Source organism: Mobula hypostoma, chromosome 26, assembly GCF_963921235.1.
Source record: "Mobula hypostoma chromosome 26, sMobHyp1.1, whole genome shotgun sequence".
Taxonomy (NCBI): domain Eukaryota; kingdom Metazoa; phylum Chordata; class Chondrichthyes; order Myliobatiformes; family Myliobatidae; genus Mobula; species Mobula hypostoma.
Genome location: NC_086122.1, coordinates 19657466 through 19677533, shown reverse-complemented (window position 1 = coordinate 19677533; position 20068 = coordinate 19657466). Strand labels below are relative to the sequence as shown.

The 20068-nt window shown below is 39.2% G+C and overlaps 1 protein-coding gene across 1 annotated transcript in view; it reads right to left on the bottom strand.

Moving 5' to 3' along the window:
• The window catches only part of csmd2 (CUB and Sushi multiple domains 2), a 2031293-nt gene that overhangs the window by 373738 nt on the left and 1637487 nt on the right, over positions 1-20068 (bottom strand). Inside the window, exons 23-25 of the mRNA XM_063033882.1 lie at positions 13686-13842; positions 5093-5284; positions 966-1092 (exon numbers count right to left, since the gene is read on the bottom strand). Of these exons, the coding sequence (XP_062889952.1) occupies positions 966-1092; positions 5093-5284; positions 13686-13842 (476 nt within the window). The remainder of the gene's footprint in view (positions 1-965; positions 1093-5092; positions 5285-13685; positions 13843-20068) is intronic.

Genomic DNA, 20068 nt, shown 5'->3' with positions numbered 1-20068 from the left:
ACTCTATTGTGTTCCTTGTGTTTACAGTGAATGCCCACAAGAAATGAATCTCAGGGTTGTAAATGGTGACATACGTGTACTTTGATAATAAACTTACTTCGATGTTTGAACTTTGAACAACTGTTCCTGAACCTGACTACGTGGGACGTAAGGCTCCTAAACCTCCTTCCTGATGGCAACAGTGAGAAAAGAGCATGGCCTAGATGGTGGGGATTTTTAAAATTAAACCCCTTTGGATTAACTATTTCCAACCCGTGGAAAATGTCTCTGGCTGCCCACTCAAATATATCTAACGCCTCTTTAAGTTTTAGAAATATATCATCTGAAACTATTTTACGGATATTGCAATGCACACAAGATGTTGGAGGAACTCAAGAGGCCAGGCAGCATCTGTGGAAAAGAGTAACGAGTCGACCTTTCAGGCCGAGACCTGATGAGACCTTCAATTCTCGGCCCAAAATGTTGGTTGTTCACGTTTTTCCATTGGTGCTGCCTGGCCTGCTGAGTTCCTCCAGTATTTCTTGTGTATTATTTTGATTTCCAGCATCTGGAGATATTCCCTTGTTTGTGATTTTACATATATTCATGATGTGGATGGAAAATGTATCCCAGGTATACATCAAATAAAAAAAAATACTGTGTGGTGTGACTGAGCAGGAGGGAACTGCAGTGAAGGAACACTTTCCCAAAGCTATTCCTAGAGATGCCTTTTAAATGAGTTTTCTCTGAGGCTCTCAACTTAATTAATCAAAAATGTCCGATAAAATCACATCTGTTTCATTATAATTTACATGCAAATCTCATTTAATATTATCAAAACGAGGGCTAATGGTTTAATTTTCTCCCAATTGTAGCTTTAAAAGGTGAAATATGCAGAACACGGACAAAACCTTTTAATTGTATACCCAAAAAGTAGTTATTAATTATAATTTCTTTGTTACTAGATAGAATAGTATTTCTTTTACCTGATCATGCTGCCGGGATCTGCTTCAACAGTCCAAGTGCAGTGGAGATTGTGATCATATGGTGCTGGGTACCCAGGTGATAAGATTAGTCCCGAAGTCTCGCCAACGATATGACCTCCACACTCAGCTGAAGACATTTATGGAACAAGAAAGCAACATTTGAACGTTCCACACAAAAGAAAAATCTAGTAATTAATGATATTACCTAGGGCTGCTGGAGGCACTATTAAAAAAAACAATTTCTATTGATTTGGTCAAATTGAAATGTCAATGTAAAACAATGCTCTATAAAGAGATGTTAGACTAAATTATTAACACCACATTTATAATTTTTTAAACTACAAAGGAAGAAATTAATTGGATTTCCCAGGCCGTTACCCTGGTTTGTCCTTTAACATTCATTGGATCAAGTAAGTTTTCTCTTTTCCATTGATTTGATAGGCAGGCTCTTTACATCAGAGGGTGATACTTTGTTAAAATATAACCTTCATTTTTAAATTATGTTAAGATGACTTCACAAAATTAAGATTTGCTCTCCATCTTTTTCGATGAATTGTCCATCTATGGCCTCAGGAACTTATGCAATACAGTATCTAACCTCTTTTAAAATCCTGCTTTTAGACATAAAACCATCATGAACTAATTACAAAGAATTTACTTGTTAGTATTGTAGCCTCTAATTATGATAAGATTATTATTAGTCTTATGATAATTATGATAAGTTAGTCTTCAAACTCAGCTTGAGAGCACTATCTGTTTCTGAAATACAGAAAACCATGAAATAATATTAGATTCATTGACACAGGAGTCTGTTCAACAGATTCTGCTCCTGCTGGTCAAGACCAGATGCCTAGCCTGTTACCATTTTCCATTTTGTGCATTATAACTCTGCAGGTCACAGGTCATCAAAAGAATATCAAGGCATTTTAAAATGTGGGTGTTTTCAGATCCTTATCAGCCGTCCTCGATATGAACATGGTTCCCCTCAACTTCTTCCTAGCCTTTCTATCAATTACTTTAAACCCTGGTCTCTACTCCTTTGGTACTTTTTACTTACACTATCTAAGTCTCATGTCTGACATGAATTTATATTCTTTATTTAAGTCTTCTTCCAGGCTCTTTTGCTCCAAAGCAAACAGTCCCAGTCTAATCATTCCAAGGCTCAAAAATGTTTTCACAATTTGAGTTTATAAACCGTATTTTACGAAATGCAAAGTCAAAGGAAAAGTTAGCTGGTGAGAAGGATCTGTTCCCTTATTCCAATTTCACACTGTATATTATGTTGACACAGTCATGCAGAAAATTCAGAAAAATGTGAGAACTACATACAGTCACACAGTGCTGGTTCAATAAAAATAGGAAGGCATGGAAGACCTGAAACAATTTTACAGGATGGATGACCCTTCATATCAGCCTCCATATCAAAACTTAGCAACCTCCAAAGTACTTTGATTTCCTCAAATGATAAGAAGATCCAGTCTTCACAAATTGTTCACTAAGCTCTCATCACCTATGCATTGCTGGGCCATTTTATCATACTTCTGAAAAAAAGTTTTCATTTTTGAAAGGCTACAAACCAGGTTTTCTATACAAGATAGGAGACTGTAGTCAAAAAACTAAACAAGGGTATGGAGGAGGGACACTATGATTCCTCTTTTTAATATGGGATGGAATTTCTTTGGACAGATAACTTATTTGAACCAAGAGAGCAAAATGTTTGAAGCCATGGATATCTCCAACTAAATTCAGATTTTTAATATTTAAATTCAGTAACCATTTGGGCCTAAAACAATACCAGGTACCTTGGTTAAAGACTTGTTCAACAATAAGCTGAAGCTGCTCTGAATGGTTTCATGCAATAAATAAATAATGAAATACTTTTGCAGAGCAGATCATATTTGATTATTTTGTTCTCTGCTCGAACTGGTTCAGCTCAGATCACTTAATTTTTAAAGAAGGGTATGGATGTCCAGCAGAGGGTGCAGAAAAGATTTACGAGAGCAGTTTCGGGAAAAAGGGAATTCAGCCATGCCAACCTGGAAAAATTAGGGCAAGTCTCCTTGGAGCAAAGGAGTTTGAACACAGATTTGACAGAGATATATGAGAGAACAGAGGGAAAGTCATACCATTTGTGGATGTTACAAGCGCCAGGTGATACCGATGTAAAACTTTGGACAAACCTTTTTAATGCAAAGGGTAGTTACAATCTGAAAGTCATGGAGCAAATCAACATAGAATTTTAGCCCACCATGATGATGCTGACCATCAACTACAAATCTCAACTAATCCCATTTACCAAAACTAATCTCGAGTTTATTCTCCCCAGATTCTCCACAAATTTCTGCAGATTCTACCACACAACTTGACAATATTTACAATGGCCAGCCTATACCCTCGGATGAAGGGTGAAAGGTGAAATGTTTAAGCCGAATATAAGGGGGATCTTCTTAAATCAGAAGGTGGTGAGAGTGCAGAATGAGCTGTCAGCAGAAGTGGTGGACTCAGGTTTGATTTCAACATGTAAGAGAAATTTGGATAGGTATATGGATGGGAGGCAGATGGAGGCGATGGTCCAGGTGCAGGTCAATGGGACTGAGCAGAATAATAGTTCGGCATGGACTAGATGGGACAAAGGACCTGTTTCTATGCTGTAGCGAGCTATGACTCCATGACTCTATGACGTTTTCTGGATATGGAAGTAAACTCAAGCACCCAGGGAAGACAGGGAGAATGTTCAAATTCCATACAGAAAGTACCAGAGAACAAGTTTGAACCCTGATCACTGGTGCTGAGAGGTAGCAGCTCTACAAACTGTGCTACTGCCCCACTCCATTTTCACTCTTGTTTTGACTCCAGTGTGGGACACCGCAAAAGGCCTGACTGAAGTCCATTTAGACTATATCAAATACACTGCATCATCAATATGGATTCATTTATTTATTTATTGAGCTACAGCACAGAATAGGCCCTTCTGTTCCTTTGAGAATGCTGCCCAGCAATCCCCTGAGTTAACTGTAGCCCAATCATGGGACAATTGACAATAACCAATTAACCTACCAACCAGTATGTCTTTGGACTGTGGGAGGAAACCAGAGCTCCAGGAGTAAACCCACATGTTCACGGGGAGAACGTACAAACTCCCTACAGGCAGTGACCCATGTCATTGGTACTGTAAAGCGTTGTGCTGACCACTATGCTACAGGCTTTTGAAGATTTAAATTTGGTCAGTCAGGATAGACCTCTCATGATACCAGACCGGCTGTCTTTGATTAATCCCTGCTCTTCTGACTGCAGATCAGGCCACTTCCTCAGAAATTTTCTTTAAACCTCCATAGCTCTGACATTAGACTCATAGGCCCATAATTAGCACAGTCCTTCTCCAGGAAAGGTATCACTTCCAGGGGAATAATGGAAGCAGAAATAATCATCTGCAAATGGGAATTGCATTGATGGTTAAGAAAAGTCTTCCCTGGGCCTTTGGGGAGAATCTGGTGCATGGACTGATAAAGTTGCTCTTCTAGCTACCAAGGATTCAATTGGCTGAAAGGCCTGTCGTGGTATCATAATTTAATAGAACTTGATACCATTTCATTTAGTGATTCTAGTCATTAGCCAACTTGGTGTTGAGTGAGGGAGAGAAATCCAAATTCAATCACATTAACTGCTGCCATTATATTGTATTTCATAAAAAGAGATTCTGCTGATGCTGGAAATCCAGAGTTGTGTGTACAAAATGCTGGAGGAAGTCAGAAGGTCAGGCAGCATCTATGGAGAGGAATAGACAGAAAGGAATATTCCTTTGCACAGATGCTGCCTGACCTGCTGAGTTCCTCCTGCATTTTTTTCCTATTGCTCTTATATTTGCGGGTATCCCTATTGCTTTGTATTTTTCTGGCAAAAAGTCATTGTGCAGTCTCAGTGAATCTGCTGGCAAAAGGTAATTACATTTAGGATGATATATTGGTATTTAAAAAACATGTTCAAAAGTCCAAATAGAATCTGCTATTTACAAGGTGATAAAATACCAGGTTGGTGAAGGGAGAAGAAAGATAAAGCAAAAGAATTAAGCAATATTTTGACATACTTCTTATTTTTAGCAAATGTATTGTGAAAACCTGATTTCCTACCTACGCAGGAAGGCAGTGGATTATCCCAGGCTCTACGATCCCCAGTTAAACAAGTAAGCAGTGGCATCCCACGCAAAGTATATCCTTGATCGCAACGGAAAACAACAGTCGTCCCTGCAAAATGTTCTTCATTCTTATACCTATGACCATACTGTGGAGTGCCTGGATCTTCACACTTTATCAGTTCAAAACCTGCCAAAAAAGAATCAAAGGCATTGAATTAAAAACACAAAACTTGTAAAACAATTTAATTATTCAGCTTTTGCTTAAATTATTCATTTTTTAAAAATAAGTGGATACATAAATTGTTTATTTTCAAGGTGATCAAAAGAATCTGAGTTTGCTATATAACATAGTACAACAAATAATTAGGAGATGTTTTTCAACATGCATATATCAAATTCAGATCAGAATCAGGTTTATCATCATCAGCATGTGTCGTGAAATTTATTAGCAGTTCAATGCAATACATAATATAGAAGAACAACAACAAAAATGAGCAAATTAATTACAGTATATTAATGTATATTGAATAGATTAAAAATCGTACAAAAAGGAGAAATAATATATATTTAAAAAATGAGGTAGTGGTCACAGGTTCAACGGCCAATTAGGAATCGGATGGCAGAGGGGAAGAAGCTGTTCCTGAATCACTGAATGTAGGCCTTCAGACTTCAGGCTTCAGAACAGTTGGTAACAGTTAGAAAAGGGCATGCCCTGGGTACTGGGGGTCCTTAATAATGGATGCTATTATATAATATGTAATATCATATGTACATGCATTATATAATATTCTGGAAAAAAACAAGTAAAATGGATTAAACGTCATAAATAAAAACTGAGAATTTTGGAAAAAAGCTCAGTGGTACTGTGGAAAGAGAAACAATTAATCTTTTAAGTCAAATATGCTTCATCAGAATTTAAAGGTTGAGAAAACCTTCTGAAAAATGAGAAGATGAGGTATTTCTGTGATAGATTGGAGGGACCATTAAGCTCTTTCGTCTGTGTGATGTGCTACCGACATTGTAAAGTTTAAGTAGCATCATGTGGTCTCCTGGGATATGGCCTGCAGGTCAGACTGCACAAATGACAACGTAAGTAAGAGATAGAGAACGAGCAAAAATGGCCAGGCTTGATACAAATAGAAGGGGACAGCAAGCTATCTAAAGTTGGGAAATTCATTATTGAGTTCTGCAGGCTGCAGCATGCCCAGATGAAAGATGAGATGTTGTTCCTCAGGTATACATTAGGCCATGTAGAAACAGTGCTGGAGACCGTAAACAGAGAGTGGAGTGCAATGGCGAATTAAAGTGGCAGGCAACTGGAAGTTCAGGATCATTCCTGTAAATTAAGTGCAAGTGCTCCACAAAATGATCAGCCAGTTTCATAGAATTGTTTAAGCAACACAATGCTTCTAACTACTGCACTCACTATAACACCTGGTGTCCTGCACAACATAGACTCAGTGGTGACTTTATTGGGTACTATTGTTGTAACTCATGGATATTTGAGTTACTGTCACCTTCCTGTTTTCTTGAATCAGACTGGCCATTTTCCTCTGATCACTCTCATTAACAAGGTATTTTTGCCCACAGGAGTGATTTTGTTTTTTGTTTTTAACACCATTCCGTGTCAACTCTAGAGACTGGTGTGTGTGAGAATCCTGGGAGATCACCAGTTTCTGAGGTATTTAAACCACCCTGTCCGGCACCAGCAATCATAAAGTCATTTAGATTACACTTCTTCTACATTCTGATGTTTGGTCTGAACAACAAATTAAACTCTTGACCATGTCTGCACGCATTGAGTTGTTGCCACATGATTGACTGGTTAGATATTTGCCTTAGTAAGCAAGTGTATAGATGTACATAATAAGGTGACCACTGAGAGTAAATAATTAAGAAATATCAAGAGCAAGGAAAAAATGCAAAGTTTATAGTATGACCACAATAACATATATTGATTATATCTCATCTCCTAATATCAAAACATGTCAATGAGTATGTAGGTTTTATAGTTACACAACAAATAACTCGGAATTGACTGCCAGTGTGAAAAAAGTGCCAATGCAAGGAACTTAGTGCTTTCTTAAAATACTCCTTTTGCTGGCATCAGTAACATGTTGTTCCAGTCAAGAGTGTCAGGTGTTTATTTAAGCCAGTTTCTCCACAATCAAGAGCTTTGACACTGGTCTCCAAGAAGCACTCAGACTGGTTTAATCCTTTCATTTGCACAACAGCCATAATTACAGAGAGTTTGGGTCAGAATGTCAATTGAGCCCCAGTTAATGAACCAAACTGTTGCTGGTGAATAGTTTTTCATAATAGACAATAGACAATAGGTGCAGGAGTAGGCTATTCGGCTCTTCGAGCCAGCACTGCCATTCACTGTAATCATGGCTGATCATCCACTATCAGTACCCCGTTCCTGCCTTCTCCCCATATCCCTTGACTCCGTTATCTTTAAGAGCTCTATCTAACTCTTTCTTGAAAGAATCCAGAGAATTGGCCTCCACTGCCTTCTGAGGCAGAGCATTCCACAGATCCACAACCCTCTGTGTGGAAAAGTTTTTCCTCAACTCCGTTCTAAATGGTCTACCCCTTATTCTTAAACTGTGGCCTCAGGTTCTGGATTCCCCCAACATCGGGAACATGTTTCCTGCCTCTAGAGTGTCCAATCCCTTAATAATCTTGTATGTTTCAATCAAATCCCCTCTCATCCTTCTAAATTCAATAATATGGCTTGTTTGGAGAAAAGTTAAGCCAGATCAAACCTATTCCGTGATAAGTCATCTTGTGTTATTTCTACCAACAATTACTTGAACGTGTACCAAATCTGTACTGAAGCAAATCATCGCAAGGCACTTCACAGGTCTATCATCAAACAGAATTTGACACCAAATCTTAAAAGGAAGGATTAAATCTCCAAGTGTTTCTAAGAAGTATTTCCCTAAGAACTGATAGAATATTCATGCTTACAAATAAAATACAGTAAACTCTTGCAATGTGCTATCCAAAAGTTTGGAAAACTCATTCTTCAGCATCTATTTCACCTAGATCATTTTCTCATGCTCCTTTTAAATTCAAATGGACCGCATTCTCACATTCTCTTTAAACTCTGAATTTTGTTTCCTGCTCTCCCTTTAGAACTATTTGGTTCACTGGGAAATTTACTATAGAACTATGTAACATGTGAAATAAAAGTGAATTGAAAATGCACTGGGCATCAAAAGGAATACATAAAAAGACCTGAAAATCACCTGACTAACATCACCCAATATGTTCAATTAGAGTTTGACAGTACCCAGAAGAGATTTTGCACTTTATACAGTATATAAATATATTGAAAGGTTGTATATATTGAAATTCATTATGGACTTCAGGAAGACGAAGCTGATAGAACACATACCAATCCTCATTGAGGGATCAGCAGTGGAAAGAGGGAGCAGCTTCAAGTTGCTGGGGGTCAGCATCGCTGAAGATTTATCCTAGGTCCAACACATTGATGCAATTACAAAGAAGGCATAACAGTGTACCGTTAATTTCATTCGGAGTTAGAGGAGACCTGGTATGTCATCAAAGACTCACAAATTTCTACAGATGTACCGTGCACAGCATTCTAACCAGTTGCATCACTCTCTGGTATGAAGGGGCCACTGCGCACGATCAGAAATAGCTGCAGGAAGTTGTAAACTCAGCCAGCTCCACCATGGGCACTCGTCTCCCCAGCGTCAGAGACACCTTCAAAAGGCAATGCCTTAAGAAGGAGGCATTCATCATTAAGGACTCCCATCAACCAGAGCATGTCATCTTCTCATTGCTACCATCAAGGAGGAGGTACAATATCCTGATGATACCCACTTAACATTTCAGAACCAGCTTCCTCCCTTCCACCATCAGATTTCTGAACGGACAATGAACGCATAAGTACTATATCACTATTTATTTTGCTCTCATTTTGCACTACTTCATTTTATATATTTACCTTATTGCAATTTATAGTGTTTTTATTTTTATGTATTGCAATGTACTGCTGCCGCAAAATAACACATCTCATGCCATATGCCAATGATATAAGACCCAATTCTTTTGAAATTCTTCAATAGATTATGAATTAGCTTTGCTAAACTAGATTCCGTATTCAGATGTATGGAGTTCAAGAAACTACAGACCACAAAGCTGCTTGCAAAATGGACATGTCCTTGTTCCCTCCTGAGGTTCTCATTTCCCGTAGATGCTTAATATTGTCCTGACATGGACAATAGGATCTCACGAGCTTAAATAACATAGAGTCCTTCAGCAGCAGAAGATATTGACCTTACCAATACACATTTCATATTTTCGGTGTATTCCTCACAATTTTAGATCAATTTTACACAACAGACAAAGTATTCCATGATGAGTATTCCATGATGGGAGTCTAGTTGAGCTAACTTCTAGTTAACACCTGAAAACCCAACATCCAAAGAGAAAGAGAGTTAAAGAAAATTAAGCGATTTGAATAACCAGTATGGAAGTCTGTCTTAGGCATTTGGCAAACACTACATTGGGGGAAACTTAAGAATGACTATGTTATTATTCATCAGCTGCCATTGCCCTTCTTGGGGGCTTCAGATCATGCTTGAGATATAGTGCCAAGGGATCCCTGATGATGTCACAATAGCCATCATACATTCGAAGTAGTGGCGTGGACGTTTGAACTGGTGAACAAGATGCAATCAATGAATTGTGCTTTCCTGTATTTTGTCAAATATCTTGAATGCTCAATCTGGACAAGTGCAGATCACCGATCTAACTTGCATTGCGTGCTTAGCAAAGCGACTTCCTTCTTATCTTCATTGTCTTCAATTTAATGAAGACTTCAGTGAATCCCACTCGGTCAGCTGTTGCTTTGATGATAAAGGCATTCACTGTTACTTTCCTATAAAATTTGACTCATGTCTGTATGCAAAGCATTGGTTAGGAAAGGTCATGAGTCAAGAAAGCGTTTTGGAATCTGGATGGGCAAGGTATTTGTGAATAAGTATAACTCCATTTCTACCTTCTTCCGTCACTTTACTGTTACTCAATGTAGCAAAGGCTTGAAGACAAATTGTAGAGGTTTTTTCTTTCTTTTTTTGATGTGATCTACCTCAAATTTTCTCATTGTGGTGTGGGTCTCAGCAGAGCAGCAGCAAGTTAATGGATAAGCCAAAGGTGCTTTTATTGGAGCAAAGTCTGTTAGAACTGCAACCAGGATCATGGCAAATTTGAAGACCCTGGAACTAAATGTTCAGTGGTAGCATGGTTATGAAATTGTCTGATCTTCAATTTGAGAGAAGTAGACATTTTTGCTCACCAGACTGAAATTCTTGCTGCTGTTGTGACTGGGGTCAGAGATGGCAGTGGCTTGGATCTGAATGAGTGGCGGCAGATTGGGTAGACTCCATGAGAGAAATTATACCATTCGCATGGCAGCAGGAATAACGTGGCTGGCATTTGGAATGGAAGAATGGGAAGCAGATTGGTTCAGAAGGAGTGCAGACAATGGAGAGGAAAAGAGAGGAAATGTTAGGGGTCTAGATGGTTTAGAGTTTGTAAAATGTGTTCAGGAAAGTTTTCTAAATCAATATATAGAGGGACCAACTGGAGGGGATGCAATATTGGATCTCCTGTTAGGAAACGAATTAGGGCAAGTGACAGAAGTCTGTGTATGGGGAGTACTTTGGTTTCAATGATCATAATACCATTAGTTTCAGTTTGATCATGGACAAGGATAGATCTGGTCCTAGGGTTGAGGTTCTGAACTGGAAGAAGGCCAAATTTGAAGAAATGAGAAAGGATCTAAAAAGCGTGGATTGGGACAGGTTGTTCTCTGGCAAAGATGTGATTGGTAGGTGGGAAGCCTTCAAAGGGGAAATTTTGAGAGTGCAGAGTTTGTATGTTCCTGTCAGGATTAAAGGCAAATTGAATAGGAATGAGGAACCTTGGTTCTCAAGGGATATTGCAATTCTGATAAAGAAGAAGAGGGAGTTGTATGAAATGTATAGGAAACAGGGGGTAAATCAGGTGCTTGAGGAGTATAAGAAGTGCAAGAAAATACTTAAGAAAGAAATCAGGAGGGCTAAAAGAAGGCATGAGGTTGCCTTGGCAGTCAAAGTGAAGGATAATCCAAAGAGCTTTTACAAGTATATTAAGAGCAAAAGGATTGTAAGGGATAAAATTGCTCCTCTTGAAGATCAGAGTGGTTGGCTTTGTGCGGAACCAAAGGAAATGGGGGAGATCTTAAATAGGTTTTTTGCATCTGTATTTACTAAGGAAGCTGGCATGAAATCTATGGAATTGAGGGAATCAAGTAGTGAGACCATGGAAACTGTACAGATTGAAAAGGAGGAGGTGCTTGCTGTCTTGAGGAAAATTAAAGTGGATAAATCCCCGGGACCTGATAGAGTGTTCCCTCGGACCTTGAAGGAGACTAGTGTTGAAATTGCGGGGGCCCTGGCAGAGATATTTAAAATGTCGCTGTCTACGGGTGAAGTGCCAGAGGATTGGAGAGTGGCTCATGTTGTTCCGTTGTTTAAAAAAGGATCGAAAAGTAATCCAGGAAATTATAGGCCGGTGAGTTTAACATCAGTAGTAGGTAAGTTATTGGAGGGAGTACTAAGAGACAGAATCTACAAGCATTTGGATAGACAGGGGCTTATTAGGGAGAGTCAACATGGCTTTGTGCGTGGTAGGTCATGTTTGACCAATCTGAGTTTTTCGAGGAGGTTACCAGGAAAGTGGATGAAGGGAAGGCAGTGGATATTGTCTACATGGACTTCAGTAAGGCATTTGACAAGGTCCTGCATGGGAGGTTAGTTAGGAAAATTCAGTCGTTAGGTATACATGGAGAGGTGGTAAATTGGATTAGACATTAGCTCGATGGAAGAAGTCAGAGGGTGGTGGTAGAGAATTGCTTCTTTGAGTGGAGGCCTGTGACTAGTGGTGTGCCACAGGGATCAGTGCTGGGTCCATTTATTTGTCATCTATATCAATGATCTGGATGATAATGTGGTAAATTGGATCAGCAAGTTTGCTGATGATACAAAGATTGAAGGTGTAGTAGACAGTGAGGAAGGTTTTCAGAGCCTGCAGAGGGACTTGGACCAGCTGGAAAAATGGGCTGAAAAATGGCAGATGGAGTTTAGTACTGACAAGCGTGAGGTATTGCATGTTGGAAGGACAAACCAACGTAGAACATACAGGGTTAATGGTAAGGCACTGAGGAGTGCAGTGGAACAGAGGGATCTGGGAATACAGATACAAAATTCCCTAAAAGTGTCGTCACAGGTAGATAGGGTCGTAAAGAGAGCTTTTGGTACATTGGCCTTTATTAATCAAAGTATTGAGTATAAGAGCTGGAATGTTATGATGAGGTTGTATAAGGCATTGGTGAGGCCGAATCTGGAGTATTGTGTTCAGTTTTGGTCACCAAATTACAGGAAGGATATAAATAAGATTGAAAGAGTGCAGAGAAGGTTTACAAGGATGTTGCTGGGACTTGAGAAACTCAGTTACAGAGAAAGGTTGAATAGGTTAGGACTTTATGCCCTGGAGCGTAGAAGAATGAGGGGAGATTTGATGGAGGTATATAAAATTATGATGGGTATAGACAGAGTGAATGCAAGCAGGCTTTTTCCACTGAGGTAAGGGGAGAAAAAAAACCAGAGGACATGGGTTAGGGGTGAGAGGGGAAAAGTTTAAAGGGAACATTACGGGGGGCTTCTTCACACAGAGAGTGGTGGGAGTATGGAATGAGCTGCCAGGAGAGGTGGTAAATGCGGGTTCTTTTTTAACATTTAAGAATAAATTGGACAGATACTTGGATGGGAGGTGTATGGAGGGATATGGTCCGTGTGCAGGTCAGTGGGACTAGGCAGAAAATGGTTCGGCACAGCCAAGAAGGGCCAAAGGGCCTGTTTCTGTGCTGTAGTTTCTATGGTTTCTATGGGAGAAAGGCTTTGTGTAAAGAGTGGATAAGCAAGTCATGGGGGATAGGAAGAAATGGGGCTGAGGGTTAGAAGATGGAAACAGAAAAAAGATGGAGGTAAAGCAACTGATTAAGACAGTGGGATCAGGAATATGTAAGTGGGTGTGATCAGAATGTGCCTGAGAATGAATCTTGTCTCCAGTCGCCTTGGGCCTCTATGATACTGCATCAAGTTTCCGCTCAGTCATATGGGAACAATATGCAGCAGCCACCTCATATTAACTTTATGAGCACCCCGCCCCCCATGTTCCATAACAAATTTCTATTAATGTTGACATGCATATTCGTATTAGAAATATGTGGAGGATTCTGTTGAAATGCAACAAAAACTGCCCTCACTCTGCACAAATTATGTGATTGAAAAGTGTAAGGAAACGTGTTAACAGTGATATTCTTCATCTTGAAAATCAGCAAAAAAAGAAAACCCTGAAGATTTAGTGTGTTGCATCGGAGGACCAACAGCATTTGAGAAATGTGAGAATGCCATTATCACAGTGAAACAGGGACAAAGTATCCTGAAATTCTCTTTTATACACTGGAGCAATCTAATGTACTTTATGATCTATCGTAATCAGGCACTTACTTGAAAAAAGGAGCTCAAATCCTTTGCTTGTGTTCTCCGCATTTGTGATGAACTCAAGCCACAGGCTGCTTGATGTACTGTTCAAAATGATTCCAAGCATATCTGACCCTGTAAAAGTACCAAGTACCCGGGAGGAGCTATCCCTGCCATCAAAAATCTATGAAAAGGAAATAAAAGATTATTAAACATTGCAAAGAGTAGATCACTGGCATAATTTACCCCTGACTGCAAGCTGTGAACCTATTATTTTAAAATGGGTTTGTCATTTTATTACAGATAATACATGGAACAAATCTTCCTCTTGCATTATCAAACTCATTAAAAATGCAGAAATTAAAAGGCAATTGGTATTAGCTGACTGAAGTTTTACTGCAACCTCATAAGTTGTGTTCTGTGGCACACATACTGTATCTGCAGTGGCTCTAATGTCACAGTGGTAAATGCCACAATGATTCATGAAGAAATCTCTCCTGGAAACAGCACATAAACTGTTACATCAACAGTAAAATAAAATAATTCTTGAAAGTAAAATTTAAAGCAAAATTTATGTTTCAAGATTACAAATTGGATCTTTGTCAAGTGCATTTTGAGTAACAATGTTTTAATAATGATATTCGAATTCCGATTTTCTAATTACCTTAGTAAAACAACATATTGGTGTTTATTTCCCAGTCTGGATATTTTTCCATCTTCAGAAAAGACATATTTTAACTTCAATGATTATGAATACTGGAAACTAAACTATTTCACTTTGAGCACCAATTTTTTTTTGGGCAGCCTAACAGAAGTTCTCATATTGAAAACTGGAATGTTTTTTTGTTAATTTTATGTAACAGTCACTACCCCTCAACCATTAGGCTCTTGAACCAAAGGTGATAACATCACTTGCCCCATTATTGAAATGTTCCCACAACCAACTGACTCACTTCCAAGGACTCTTCATTGAAAGACCCCCTGGGCAATACAAACACCTATGTCAAGATGCTGTTCATTGACTACAGCTCAGCATTAACACCATCATTCCCACAATCCTGTTTGGTAAGTTACAGAACCTGGGCTTCTGTACCACCCTCTGTAATTGGATCCTCGACTTCCTAACTGGAAGACCACAATCTGTGCAGATTGGTGATAATATCTCCTCATCGCTGACGATCAACACTGGTGTTCCTTAGGGGTGTGTGCTTAGCCCTCTACTTTACTCTCTCTACACCCATGATTGTGTGGCTAGGCATAGCTCAAATACTATCTATAAATTTGCTGATGATACAGCACTGTTGGTAGAATCTCAGATGGAGAAGAGAGAACGTATAAATAAAGGCATCCGTTAGTCTTGCGAGACCATGGATCTGCACCTGGAAAGTCTTCACTCTCCAGTGCACAGGCCTGGGCAAGGTTGTATGGAAGACCTGCAGTTGCCCATGCTGCAAGTCTCCCCTCTCCATGACATCGATGTTGTCCAAGGGAAGGGCAAGGGCCGATACAGCTTGGCACCAGTGTCGTCACAGAGCACTGTGTGGTTAAGTGCCTTGCTCAGGACACAACACGCTGCCTCGGCTGGGGCTCAAACTCACGACCTACAGATCGCTAGTCGAATGCCTTAACCACTTGGCCACGTGTCCACACAGAGAAGGCGTATAGGAGCAAGATTTACCAACTAGTAGAGTGGTGTCACAGCAACCGCATTGCACTCAACAGTAAGACGAAAGAGCTGATTGTGGACTTCAGGAAGGGTAAGACGAAGGAACACATAACAATCCTCACAGATGAATGAGAAGTGGAGAGAGTGAGCACTTTCAAGTTCTTGGGTGTCAAGATCTCTGAGGACCTAACCTGGTCCCAACATATCGATGTAGCTATAAAGAAGGCAAGATAGTGACTATATTTCATTAGGAGTTTGTAGAGATGACCTAACCTGGTCCCAACATATTGATGTAGCTATAAAGAAGGCAAGATAGTGACTATATTTCATTAGGAGTTTGAAGAGATGACCTAACCTGGTCCCAACATATCGATGTAGCTATAAAGAAGGGAAGACAGTGCTATATTTCATAAGGAGTTTGAAGGGATTTGGTATGTCAACAAAAAACTCAAAAACTTCTATAGATGTAACGTAGAGAGCATTCTGACAGACTGCATCACCGTCTGGTATGGGGAAAGGGGCAGTTACTGCACAGGACCAAAAGACGCAGCAGAGGGTCACAAATTTAGTCAGCTCCATCTTGGGTACTATCCTACAAAGTACCCAGGACATCTTCAAGGAGTAGTGTTTCAGAAAGGCAGCATCCATTATTAAGGACTCCTGGCCCCCAGCACCCAGAGCATCCCATTTTCTCTTTGTTGCCATCAGATGGGGTAGAGAACCTTAACGGCACACACTCAGTGATTCAGGAACAGCTTCTTCCCCTCTGCCATCAGATTTGTAAATGGACATTGAACCCGTGAACACTGCCTCACTTTTAAAATATATTTCATTTCTGTTTTTGCATGATTGTTAATCTAATATACATATACTGTAATTTATTTGTTTACTTCTATATTATATATTGTATTGAACTACTGCTGTTAAGTTAACAAATTTCACGACTCACGCTGGTGATAATAAACCTGATTATAATTCTGATTCTGATCTCGTGTTCTCAATATGAATTGCTTATTTATTTATTATTAATATTTATTTTGTTTTGTATTTGCATAGTCTGTTGCCTTTTAAACATTGGTTGAACATTCAAATTGGTGCGGTCTTTCATTGGTTATGTTATGGCTATTATTCTATATATTTATTGAGTATGACCACAAGAAAATGAATCTCAGGGTTGTATATGGTGACATAATATATGTTGATAATAAATTTACTTTGTACTTTGATGTTGTGAGATGGGCAGAGGAAGAGGTAAGAAAACAAAAGATAGTCCCACCAAAATGAGCTTTGACAACTTTGAGAAGTCAACACCCGTTATAATATCACTGTATTCCTGGAGATTCCCTACCAAATGCAATAAGCATATACAACAGTTCATCTCTGTGCGACAGGAGAACACACATCGTAGTATAATTGTCTCTGTTTTATTATTTTGTACATTATCGCACATTGGTACTCTATTATCTGTATGTTACTATTCTGTACATTATTATTAGTTAAGTGGCATACTGCTGAATGTGTATTTAAATGTTGCTGCTGTAACAAAAGAATTTCCCATTGGGGCTCAATAAAGTACTTATTATTATGATTAGATACTTACCTACTGTATGCTGCAGATGTAATATCAGTATTTGTATAAGTAAACTAAACAAGGACTAAGCTGACCAGAGGGCCTCCAGAAAATCAGTAAATTGCTAAGAACTACCTTCAAATTTTTTCCCCATTTTGTTGCACTTTTTGGACCAGTGTGATTCCTAGAATTGCACAGCTGAACCCTTCAGGCCATCATGTGCAATCCTGACGATGTTACATGCGGAGATTGCAGCTGTCTTGTCCTTGCCACTTGGAATCATGGGAAGTGTGTCAGAACCTTGGGCACTCTCCACACCAGCCACTGCAACCATGCAAATGACGGCTGTGGAGAGTGGGGAAAATTCTGGAGGTGGACTGACATATATTCCGCAAACCTCAGCTACTCTCTCCATGATCACACCTAGGGTATTCATTCCCATGCCCTAAGAAGCCCCAAGCAGTGAAGCATTGGTGACACTGCGGTAAAAGATTGAAATTATGATCACTGTGGTCGCTGTGCTCCACCATGCCTCCCCAGCACCGACATCATCTTCAAAAGGCAATGCCTCAAAAAAGATGGCATCCATCATTAAAGACCCCCATCACCCAGGACATGCCCTCTTCTCACTCTGCCACTAAGGAAGAGGTACAGGAGCTTTAAGACACAAACTCAGTGTTTCAGGAATAGCTTCTTCCCTCCACCATCTGATTTCTGCATGGACAATCAACCCATGTATACTACCTCTATTTTTTCCATTTTTGCTCTCTTTTTGCACTACATAAATAAATTTCATGGCATATGTCAGTGATATTAAGCTTAATTCTGATGGTGATGCAAAACTGCTGTCATTTGTCTGACAAACAGAACTTTCCCTTGCTCAAGTTGATCAGTGATCATTCCAGCAGGCACAATGACAGAGTGAAATGTTGCTTTGCTGGCAGGCACATTTTAATTCACTTGTGGTTGACAACTTCATGTGAAGATTGGCCCTTGATTGACAGTGAGTTGAAAAATGCAGGTAATAGTTTTAACTTTTTCCACCAATTTCAGTCATAAATGAAAAAAAATGAGCATCTCACACATGCACAGTAAGGTGAAAAACGATCATATGTGGCTTGTCCAATACACTTGTGGGAATTGAACTCAATGTGGGGAAAGTTGTCTTAAAAAATATGGACCACAATTTATGTGCACGTTTTACAAATGAAAAGGTGCAAATGCACCCGATTTCTGGGCAATACAAAGTTTCTAAAAATATTGATTAAAAGAAAAGAAACTTCATTTCACTTTATAGCTTCCATCAGATTTAATGCTACACCTTTCTGAATTACTTCATTCATTATAAATATCAGAGCAATTGATTTCATCTTGACTTTTTCAACAAACTGCTTCTGGCCATGAACCGATCAAACGACAGACAATTTGTGAAAAAATTATTTCAAATACTGTTTTTGATTTTAAAAAAAGGACGAAAATATTTTATTTCTTGCTATCTTTAGGTATTGGTATGTTCAAAAAATCCAAAGGATTTCTTTTTCTTTGGTCACAGAATTGGATAAATGGCTAACTGAAAGTTTCTAATATTTGCTTAGACATAAAGAACAGATTTCTTTCCCCTGAATTATACAACAAATTACTATGGAAATAAAAAGAAGCCTTGAAAACTAATATATGTGGTTTAACATACAGGGTTATGACACAGATTTCTTCTTCTTAAGTATGTTGGTAGACGAGATAGATGAACACACAGTTGTTTGATCAGCATTACTCTCTTCATCACCATTAGGCTCTATAATGAGTCAATCTATAGCAGGGGAAGTGATGCTGCCTGGCCTGCTGCATTCACCAGCAACTTTGATGTGTGTTACCTCCTCCTGTTAGACTGTTTGAGGTAACTTTTTATTAATCTTTCTAACTTCTCTTCTAATATTTGTATATTTGTATATCTGTGCACTTGTGATACTACTGTGACACTGCAATTTCCTTTAGGATCAATAAAGTATCTATCTCGCTATCTATCTATCTAATGACCACTCTTTAAAAGAAATCCAGAGCAATAGCTGAACTCAAATTCCACATCAGGATTACCAATGTGGCAACTTAATCCCTATCCTATCATTGTACCAAATATTAAGTTATTTGCATTCAGTCACCAAACCTAGGACAAGTAAAAAGTAAAAGAGAGATTAAAGCATAAAAATTAACATTTATAAAATAAAACATTAAAGCGACACACTCATTCAAACTAACTGACATAAATCTTAGAGATTCTGGAGATGCTCAAAATCTTGAGCAACACACACTTAAGTGCTGGAGGAACTCAGCAAGATGGCAGCATCAACGGATGGAAATATGTAGACATTCCAGGCCAAAACCCTTCATCAGTACAGCAAACAAATCCGGAAGAAACTAGAATAAGAAGGTGGGTGGAGTGGAATCTGGCAGGAGCTAGATGATGTAGACCCAACATTGATAGGGCGACCACTTCATTGAAAACTTCTGTTTCATCCGCCATAAAGAGCAGGATTTCCTGGTATCCACCCATTTCAATTTGCCTTCCTATTTTTATTCCAACATGTCAGGCCATGGCCTCCTCTACTGTCATGATGGAGCTACTCTCAAATAGCAAGAGCAACATCTCATATTCCACCTGAGTAATTTCCAACCTGATGGCATGAACTGATTTCTCTAACTTCTAATAACTTCTGTCCCTTCCCTTTTTCACTTTTTCCATCCCCATTGTTTTCCTTCTCTTCTCATCTGCCCATCATCACCCTCTGATGTCCCTCTTCCTTTCCTTTCAGGCATGGTCCACTGTCCTCTTCTATCAGATTCCCTCTTCAGCCCTTCATCTCTTGCATCTATCGCTTCCCAGCCTCTTACTTCACCACCCCTTGCCTATTCACCCACGTTCTCTCCATCACCTGGTTTCACCTATCACCTGCCAGCTTGTTCTCCATCCCTTCCTCCCTCCTTTTTATTGTAGCTTCTTCCTTCTTCCTTTCCAGTCTTGATGAAGAGTCTTGGCCTGAAACAGCAACTGTTTATTCCTCTCCATAGGTAACTGACTTGTTGAGTTCCTCCAGTGCTTGGTGTTTGTTGCTTTAAGTCATATAAAATAGTGTCCTGACAGTTTTTTGTTAGAACCCATTGGATTGCAATACGGCCAAT